The sequence below is a fragment of the Glycine soja genome, chromosome 9 (genome assembly GCF_004193775.1).
Source record: "Glycine soja cultivar W05 chromosome 9, ASM419377v2, whole genome shotgun sequence".
Lineage (NCBI taxonomy): Eukaryota > Viridiplantae > Streptophyta > Magnoliopsida > Fabales > Fabaceae > Glycine > Glycine soja.
The window spans coordinates 33,839,102-33,849,044 of NC_041010.1; the positions used below are offsets into that span (position 1 = coordinate 33,839,102).

Sequence of the window (9,943 nt, forward strand, 5' to 3'; positions counted from 1 at the left end):
TAATTTTTGAAAAATATTATGTGAACAGTCAATATGATATTCGACACCTAAAAAATGGAAAAATAAAAAGAAAAATATAAGTATAAGAGAGTTTATGATGTTATAAAAAATATTACTAATAAATAAGAAATGGTAGAAAAGTTATTAAAATAATAAAATATCTATATCATTCAATAATTTTCCTTCAAAAAAGTGTTGCACGCGTAGCTCGTGTGTAAAATCATGAAACGTAAACATATTCTTCACAAACACACGTAGCAGGCAATGACTTCCAACGCTTATAAATATCTTAATCTGTATTGATATTTAAGCACCGCATTAAGGAAAAGATACTACACACTACAACTAAAACCCAATGTTAACCTCTCTTGAAAACTCTTCATCCTGGTTCTTCCTCCCATTAATGGTTGCTTTCACCTTCTTTGTTTTGTGTTCTGTCCACAATCTTTTATCCAAATGGAATAATAACTCCAACACTGCAATACCCAACAAAACCACACCACCATCTCCTCCAAAGCTTCCTATAATAGGAAACCTCCATCAACTTGGCACACTCACACACCGCACTCTCCAATCCTTAGCTCAAACCTATGGTCCTTTGATGCTACTTCACTTTGGAAAAGTGCCAGTTCTTGTTGTCTCAACTGCTGAGGCTGCACGTGAGGTTATGAAAACACATGACCTCGTTTTCTCCAACAGACCACATCGTAAGATGTTTGATATCCTCTTGTATGGTTCCAAAGATGTGGCATCTTCTCCATATGGCAACTATTGGAGGCAGATAAGGAGTATATGTGTCTTGCATCTTCTCAGTGCCAAAAAGGTTCAATCTTTTGATGCAGTGAGAGAAGAAGAAATCTCCATAATGATGGAGAAGATTAGGCAGTGTTGTTCTTGCTTGATGCCTGTGAATTTAACTGATTTATTTTCTACACTCAGCAATGACATAGTGTGTAGAGTTGCTCTTGGAAGGAGATGCAGTGGAGAAGGAGGAAGTAACCTTCGTGAGCCAATGAGTGAGATGATGGAGCTACTGGGAGCTTCAGTTATAGGGGACTTTATACCTTGGCTTGAATGGTTGGGAAGAGTTAATGGGATATGTGGTAGGGCTGAGAGGGCGTTTAAACAGCTTGATGCGTTTTTTGATGAAGTTGTTGATGAGCATGTTAATAAGAGAGACCATGATGATGATGTTGATGGTGAAGCCCAAAATGATTTTGTGGACATTTTGTTGTCGATCCAAAGGACAAACGCAGTAGGATTTGAGATTGATAGAACAACCATAAAGGCTTTGATCCTGGTACGTATATAATTAAGATTAGTTCTTGTCTCATGTCTGATCCTGCATTAATTGGTTCCTAAATCTAATATTCTAATCGCCAACTATGTAGTATATATACTCTTTGTTTTTAACTTCATAGAATCTTTACTTTTCTGATTAAAACATAATTTACTTTTCATCCTACTAAAAGTAAATGGCATTTTATAAATCAGGGACTCATATATAAAGTAATGGCTTTGTAAAGTTAAGATAAGGTGACTGGCGTTTACAATCTTAAGAAAGTGGTGGTTTACTAATTAATTTTGTATCTTCAACATTGGTGCAATGTTAATTAGCAACAAATTTTAAATTCACCTGGGGAGTTGGGGTTCATTGAGTAATGCGAGAGTTTTATTAAGTCCTAATTTTTATTTAACAAGGCTTACATGAATTCCACCCTTCATGCATGGTAGAGTATTATAAAGAGTTAAAACTTAAAAGAATATGTTATCTACTAGCCTTTCTTTTTAGTCCAATTATTGTACAAAAATTATGCTTGACTTTTAATTCTCTTGTAGTATATGATTCTTCGACAAAAAATTAGGTCATATGCTTGCTAGTTATGCAAAATTTGGATACATGTTGAGTTTATCTTCTTTCTTGGAATTAAAAGGTAGAAAACGAAATTAACAATTAATAGGAATTTCTTTCAGGATATGTTTGCTGCAGGGACTGAAACTACCACCTCAATCTTAGGGTGGGTGGTGACAGAACTCTTAAGGCACCCAATTGTGATGCAGAAGCTACAAGCTGAGGTAAGGAATGTGGTTGGTGATAGAACTCCCATAACTGAGGAGGATTTGAGTAGCATGCATTACTTGAAGGCAGTGATTAAAGAAACTTTCCGTTTACACCCCCCAGCTCCTTTATTGCTTCCAAGGGAATCCATGCAAGATACCAAAGTGATGGGCTATGATATTGGAACTGGCACACAAATATTGGTTAATGCTTGGGCAATTGCAAGAGATCCTTCATATTGGGACCAACCTGAAGATTTTCAGCCCGAAAGGTTCTTAAATAGTTCAATAGATGTTAAAGGACATGATTTTCAACTGATCCCATTTGGAGCAGGAAGGAGGAGTTGCCCAGGATTAATGTTTTCCATGGCTATGATTGAGAAGTTACTAGCAAACCTTGTTCACAAATTTAATTGGGAAATACCTAGTGGAGTGGTGGGAGAGCAGACAATGGACATGACTGAAACTACTGGGGTAACCAGTCATAGAAAATTCCCTCTTGTGGCAGTTTCATCTATTCCTAGCTACATAAATATGAAGTGAATAATTAAATGATAAAAATAATAAGTTGGAAGGTAAATATGGGACTATAATCTCAATATATAATGTATTATCAAAATCATCTATGGCCGATGGTGCTTTCATAGTAATCTATTTTTAATTATAATGATTGTTTGATAAATGTATTGATTGGTCTATTTAGTTATGGTTATTCAGTTTTGTAGCTATCATTCAATTGTACTCTTCTAGCTACTTTCTATGTAAGACATATCTATCCAGTATTTAATCAAGAGATTTTTATAATTTCACTTATCAAAGTGTTGTCAACTTAAATTTTTCTTTATGATCAACCCTACCTTTCATTGTATCATTAGTGCTAGATTGATCTTCAAGAGACGCTTGAAACTCGTTTGTGCAACGCTCGATCACTTCAATATTTTTCCAATTATGTTGTCTTTAAAGTTGAATGAGGACAATATTCTACCATGCGAACAACAACCATGGCAACTTGTAAAGGTTTCCGAAATTCATTAATGCATTATTATAGTGAGAATGTTCCACCAAAATATATTAGTGAAGAATTCTGATAAATCAATATTCTGATGAATATATATATATATATATATATATATATATATATATATATATATATGCTATTTGGGGGCAATATGATCATTAATTATTGATGTCATCACTTCTTGCATCAATGGCTGACTCATTAATTATTATGGAAATGTCAAGGTGACAGAGCAAAATCATTGTCACAATTTAGCATTTAGAGTTTGTTTGGTGGTTGGGATAGAAGCAAATATGATAGGATAGTTATCCTATATTATAATTCGTTGTTTGTTGTGCTAATAATCGAGATTGAGATGCTTGAAATCTCGCACCAATTTTCCACAAGAGCCATCATAAACCTGAGAGCATGAAGTGTTGAAATTTAAGAAAAAGCTGATGTACGTAAGTAAAAGTAACATTGAAATAGTAGATATGAGAGTTAATTAGGGCAAGAAAAGGTGGAATCGAAGATGATGAGTGACGCTAGACACTTTGTGACTGGCACCTTTGTCGATGGTGTGGCACTAAACGCACTTGGTCTTGAAGATCTTCTCATCGTTTTTAGAGTTTTCGGGAGGAGCTTCATCGAACAACAAAAGTTAGAAGCAATAGATGGAAGCTCTGTCATGGTGGGACTAGAGTGAGGTCATGACAAAGTGAAGGACACAAGAGGGAGGGTTCGTGACTGAAAATTTAATTTAGTAATAAACTTAAAAGACGATTTTTATAAAGTCGTCATTGTTAGTTTAAAATAAAAATAATTTTTTCAAAAACCATTATGGTAACCTTCAAATCAAAGACAAATTTATGAAAATCATTAACACCTTCTATCAAACAGAATTTTTATAAAATCATGTTAAAAAAGTTAGACTTAATTTAAAAAATGTTATTACTTATTTTTCTATATTAATTTTTCGTAAAATCAACCTAGATACAACAATGTTAAAACATACTTTTTTTGAAACAAATATGAAAGAGATTTGTCCAAGTTTTATACTCGAGGCAATATGATTCCAAGATTACATACGATTTATCCCATTCTAGATTTCTTGAATGATCCCTTTAAGTAATGAGCATGACACAAACTACTCATTGAGGTACGTACAGAAGACTATATGTCCCAATATTTATCTTGATGAACTTGGACATGAGTGTACTTAATCAAACATATAAAATGAGTCAGGTTATTTTGTCTTAGGATTAAAGTTTAAGAATACAAGATAAATATTTGAATAGTATATAGATTTTATTGGACTTGTAATGTCATCCATGGGGTTAAAGGAGTATGAGAGGAAAATGTACAAAGGACCAAAAAAAGTGTTGGAAAGTTATTCAATACAAAGATCTTCAATATAGTATCACAAATTATTTTATATATTTTGTATTTTCATCCACATGTTTTTTTTATTTTGTCAAATTCTTTTTGTCTTATTTTCTTTTTTTATATTTTGCATTAAACATTTTTGTCATCGATCACTTTAAGAACATGTTTTTTTTTTTTTGTAAGAAAAACTGTATTTCAATCTAATACTTAAATCTCCTCCAGTATAAAACTAGAATATATTGCACATGTAAAGTAGTATTTATGCAATGTATATGGACTAATAATTAAAAAAAATATTTTATTTATCACATTAGTAATTTACGATGAAAATATATTTAATAGATCATTTTCTTATGTATATTTAAAAAATATTTTTTTATTGAAAATATATTACGTAAAGAGGATTCACCTATAATTAATTTTTTTTTGAAAAATAAAATATGAATATACTTTAAAAATATTATTTTTTTAAAAAGATATAAACAGGAATGAAGTGTCTTTTTTTCATACAGCAAAAAAAAAGTATTTTTTTCTCTAGAAAATATAACAGTTTTATTTAGAGTAATCATTCATCGTATATTAAAAACTTATGCTTTCTAGTGTTGCATACGAGTTGTGTGAGGATGAGCCAAGTTCTTCCTCCCAGTTGTAATTACCTTCATCATCCTCTTTGTTTTATCCAAATGGAATAATAATAATTCCAGCAAAACCTCACCATCACCACCATCTCCTCCAAAGCTTCCAATAATAGGAAACCTCCATCAACTTGGTACTTATATTCATGGCTCTCTCCAATCCTTAGCTCAAACCTATGGCCCCTTAATGCTGGCTTTTTTAGCAAATGGGGGCAATTTTTTTTTTCTTGATTTTAAATCATTACAAAAAATTATTACCATTTGGTATTCATACTCAGATAAAAAAGCCCTTAATGCTACTTCACTTGGGAAAGGTGCCAGTTCTTGTTGTCTCTACAACTGAGGCAGCTCGTGAAGTTTTGAAAACACATGACCCCGTTTTCTCCAACAAACCACATCGTAAGATGTTTGATATCCTCTTGTACGGTTCCGAAGACGTGGCATCTGCTGCATACGGCAACTACTGGAGGCAGACGAGGAGTATCCTTGTCTTGCATCTTCTTCTCAGTGCCAAAAAGGTTCAATCTTTTGGTGCATTGAGACGAGGAAATCTCCATAATGATGGGAAAGATTAGGCAGTGTTGTTCTTCCTTGATGCCTGTGGATTTTAGTGGTTTATTTTGTACAGTGGCCAATGATATAGTGTGTAGAGCTGCTCTAGGAAGGAGATACAGTGGAGAAGGAGGGAGTAAGCTTTGCACGCAGATCAACGAGATGGTGGAGCTGATGGGTACTCCGCTTTTGGGAGACTATATACCTTGGCTTGATTGGTTGGGAAGAGTTAACGGGATGTATGGTAGGGCAGAGAGAGCGGTTAAACAGGTTGATGAATTCTTTGATGAAGTTGTTGATGAACATGTTAGTAAGGGAGGCCATGATGATGCTAATGAGGATGACCAGAATGATTTGGTTGACATTTTGTTGAGGATCCAAAAGACAAATGCCATGGGATTTGAGATTGATAAAACAACCATAAAGGCTTTGATCCTTCTACGTACGCAAGATTAGTATGTGTGGTCGTGCATATTAATATTCTTATAGCCAACTGCTCTAGTTTCTATCTCATCATAAAAATATAAAATCTTTAGGGTTTAATATATTTTTTCTCCTTAAATTTTTCAAAAATTTTGTTCGTACTATCTAAATAGTTGTTTTAGCATTTTTGGTCATACTCTTTTCGTATGTTTAGTTTCTTTTATCAAATAACATTTGTTCATAGCATAATTGTTACTGACTTGTCACATCATTAAAAATTTTGCTAAAGCATGTATGAATAATTTTTATTATATACAGTATTTTTAATTTTTTTATCAACTTGTCTGACGTCATTAACAAGTTTGAATAGATAAAAAATTTAAAATATAATTTATAAAAAAAAATAAAATTTTGATGATGTGAAAAATCATAAGATGACGACGTGATTGTTATATTATCATTTAACGTTGTAATAAACCAAGGCGACTAAAGTAATGGTTTGGTCAAGTTAATATAAGGTGACTCACGTATACAAATCTTAAGAATTAAAGTGAATGTTTACTCAATAATTTTGTATCTCCAACATTGATACAGTATTAGCAATAATATCTTTAATATACTCTTTCCAGCATACTTTTTACTTTTTGGGTGAAATTCATTTAAGCTTCAGTGAATAATGTGAGTTTGATTATGTCTTATTTCTTGCTTAATAAATTTTACGTGAATTTCACTTCATGGTAGAGTCTATTGCAAAGAGTTAAATAGTATATAAGTTCCTAATTAACATTTCTCTAGTTCAGTTGTTTTACAAAAGCTATATGTGTTTTTTGATATTCCATGTATCTAGTAGGTTTTTACACTAATTTCCTAAGCAAAAGTTAGGTCGCATATTAGTTGTTGATACATGTTTAGTTTATTTTCTTTCTTGGAATCAATTCCAAGGTATACGTAGATAATGAAATTGACATATGATGGGTATTTCTTTCAGGATATGTTTGGTGCAGGTACTGAAACTACCTCCACAATTCTAGAGTGGATAATGACAGAAATCTTGAGGCACCCAATTGTGATGCATAAGCTACAAGGTGAGGTCAGAAATGTAGTTAGAGGTAAACACCACATATCCGAAGAAGATTTGATTAACATGCATTACTTGATGGCAGTGATTAAAGAAACTTTTCGATTACATCCCCCAGTTACCATATTGGCTCCAAGGGAATCCATGCAAAATACTAAGGTGATGGGCTATGACATTGCAGCTGGCACACAAGTATGGTTAATGCTTGGGCAATTGCAAGAGATCCTTCGAATTGGGACCAATATGAAGAGTTTCGACCAGAAAAGTTCTTAGATAGTCCAATAGATGTCAAAGGACATGGTTTACAATTGCTCCCATTTTGGAGCAAGGAAGGAGGGCTTGCCCAAGATTAACATTTTCCATGGTTGTGGGTTGAGCTTATAGTAGCAAACCTTGTCACTAGTAAAAAATATACATTTAACATCGGCAAGTTAACATCGGTTTTGGACAAAATCGATGTTAACACAAATGCGGTGATATACTTGTAAATAAGATGAGTTTATTAACATCGGTTTTGTCAAAACTGATGTTAACATAGTCTCATTAACATCGGTTTTTTGAAAAATCGATGTTAACATAGTCTCGTTTACATCGGTTTTGACAAAACCGATGTTTACCTAGGTCATGTTAATATCGATTTTGACAAAATCGATGTTAACGAGAATATGTTAACATCGGTTTTTCAAAAAACCAATGTTAACATGAGGTAGGTGACATCGTTTTTTTTAGAAAACCAATGTGTTTTTACTAAAATTAAACTACAGACCCTTTTCATTGCCCGCGCACATTCTCACAAACTTACCCTCATCACTGGCCGCACTCATTCTCGCAAACTTACCCTCGTCACTGCCATTGCTCTTGACCCACCTTGCAAAGCCACCCTCTGCACTGCCATTGTCCTTGACCCACCACGCGGAGTCTCGCAAAGCCACCCTGGTCGTGCTTTGGTAAGTTTTCTTGCTTTATGTCTACTGTGTCTGTTGTGTCTGTTGACGTTGCTTTCCTTGCAGCCATTGACACCAAAGCACTTTTTGCTCCTCTTCTCGTGTCTGCTGTCTCTACTGTGTCTTGGTAAGTTTTGCTTTTGGTTGCCATTATTTTAACTTCCGCTAGTGTTTTGTTTGCACTTGTTATTGTGTTTTTACTTGTATTGGGGTGTCTAATCCTGTTATATTTTTAGTGGGATGCTTGAGTTTGATAATGTATTTGGTTGAATACATTAATGTGTTATCACCCAGACTTAGAAACTTACACTTTCACTATGTTAGTAATTTTCTATAACTCTAGAAGCTAATAGGGTTTAGTTAAGAAAAGCATAAACAGAAAGAGAAGGATGTAGGTTCATTTACTATGTAGTGTACTTGTAAGGGAGTGGTTGTGGTGATGTTCTGTTGCATTAACATCGTAGTCATCTTCTATTTTTGGTCAGTTTTAGACAAATGATGCTCCTCTACCATAAGCTTTCTAATTTAAATTATGAGCAATTGAATTTCCTTCGATAATGCCTGATCCTGTTTATCCCTATGCGTTTGTACATCTTCAAGTTGTTTGGACTTAATCTCTAGTTCTTGTGACATAATTTATATTGCCTTTTGTGTTTTGAATCAATTTGGTTCAAGAGTTGTGGCAGTTTTGATTCATTCTGATTTGTAATAAGCCTGAACATGGTTTTACTTTTTCCCTCTTAAGAGTGTTGCTTCTTTTTTGCTTATACAAGAGGCTTCTATTCTACCTCTTCCTTTAACAAAATGTTGTCATCCCACCTTCTCAATTTGAGTCCATATGAAAATATGAAAACTATTTTAAATTCTACTTGTATAAGGGAAAGCAAGTGAGTAAAATATAGTTGATTTTACTGTACTAAACACAAGTTTCTTTATATCTTTATATCTTTATATCACTAAATGATTATAGGAAATTCCTTCAAGCTTTCTAAGTTAGGACTAGGATTTAAATGATTGACACTCAAAATAAGAGACAAAGTTGGTGGTAATGGTAACAAAAACAATTCAACTCAACTATTGTGTCTATCCTATTCATGGTTGGTACACCACAAAATTTTTCATGGGTCGCTTGCACTCTTGACACATTACAGTTCCTTCACTTGGTCTTTCATTTTCTCTAGAGGAAACAAAGTATGAGTGATTGCAAAAGTTGCATTGTCAAATTCTGGTCTTGCCATAGCTCTTCCTCTTTTGAAGCCGAAGAGGGGTATGCTTGTGCACCCCAAATGTTGATCATATCAAGAGCATTGTAATTTGTGACCTTCCCTTTTTAATCTACAGCTACCATGATTGGCTCATCCTTGTAGTTCCATTGTTCCTTTATGTACTTCACCACTGCTGACCTAAGTAACCTTGGTTCCTCTTGTATTCTTTTATATGTGTGTGAATTTGTTAATATATACGTGATTTTTTTTAGAAATAGTATAGCAATTAGCAAATTATAACCTTAATTTTTTTAAACACACCAAAAAGTATAATTTGCTAAAATAAGCCTTCTAAAAGTAAGTTATTGCAGTTAAGAAATATCTTTGTGTGTATTCCATACACATGCCTATTATTCTATTTCTTCCAAATATAATGGCAAAATACTTGTCAACAAGCTCAATGCCTTCATTTGTAGCTTCAGTGGCTTTAAGTTGTTGGGAAACTACTCAATACTTGAAATTAAAGCTGCCAAAGCATTACCATGATATACCTGCTTAAGTTGCTAGAATTCATCTATTTTTGTGATGATGAATCCTACTGGTTCACTACAACCAATCATTTCAATTTCAGTTATGTCATTCTTCTGAAAGGAAGCAGAATAAAG

The 9,943-nt window shown here is 33.5% G+C and overlaps 2 protein-coding genes across 2 annotated transcripts; both read left to right on the forward strand.

Annotated features, from left to right (window-relative positions):
- The first annotated feature begins 329 nt into the window (after positions 1-329).
- On the forward strand, positions 330-2,777 carry LOC114425611 (cytochrome P450 71A26-like). Its single transcript, XM_028392550.1, has 2 exons — positions 330-1,300; positions 1,975-2,777. The coding sequence occupies exons 1-2, from the start codon at positions 356-358 to the stop codon at positions 2,599-2,601; spliced, it is 1,572 nt and encodes a 523-aa protein (XP_028248351.1). The 5' UTR covers positions 330-355; the 3' UTR covers positions 2,602-2,777.
- Positions 2,778-5,369: 2,592 nt separating this feature from the next.
- Positions 5,370-8,343, forward strand: LOC114368381 (cytochrome P450 71A26-like). The gene is made up of 6 exons (XM_028325682.1): positions 5,370-5,607; positions 5,705-6,070; positions 7,056-7,321; positions 7,894-8,068; positions 8,140-8,200; positions 8,310-8,343. Exons 1-6 carry the CDS (start codon positions 5,370-5,372, stop codon positions 8,341-8,343), a joined length of 1,140 nt encoding a protein of 379 aa, XP_028181483.1.
- The last annotated feature ends 1,600 nt before the right edge of the window (positions 8,344-9,943 follow it).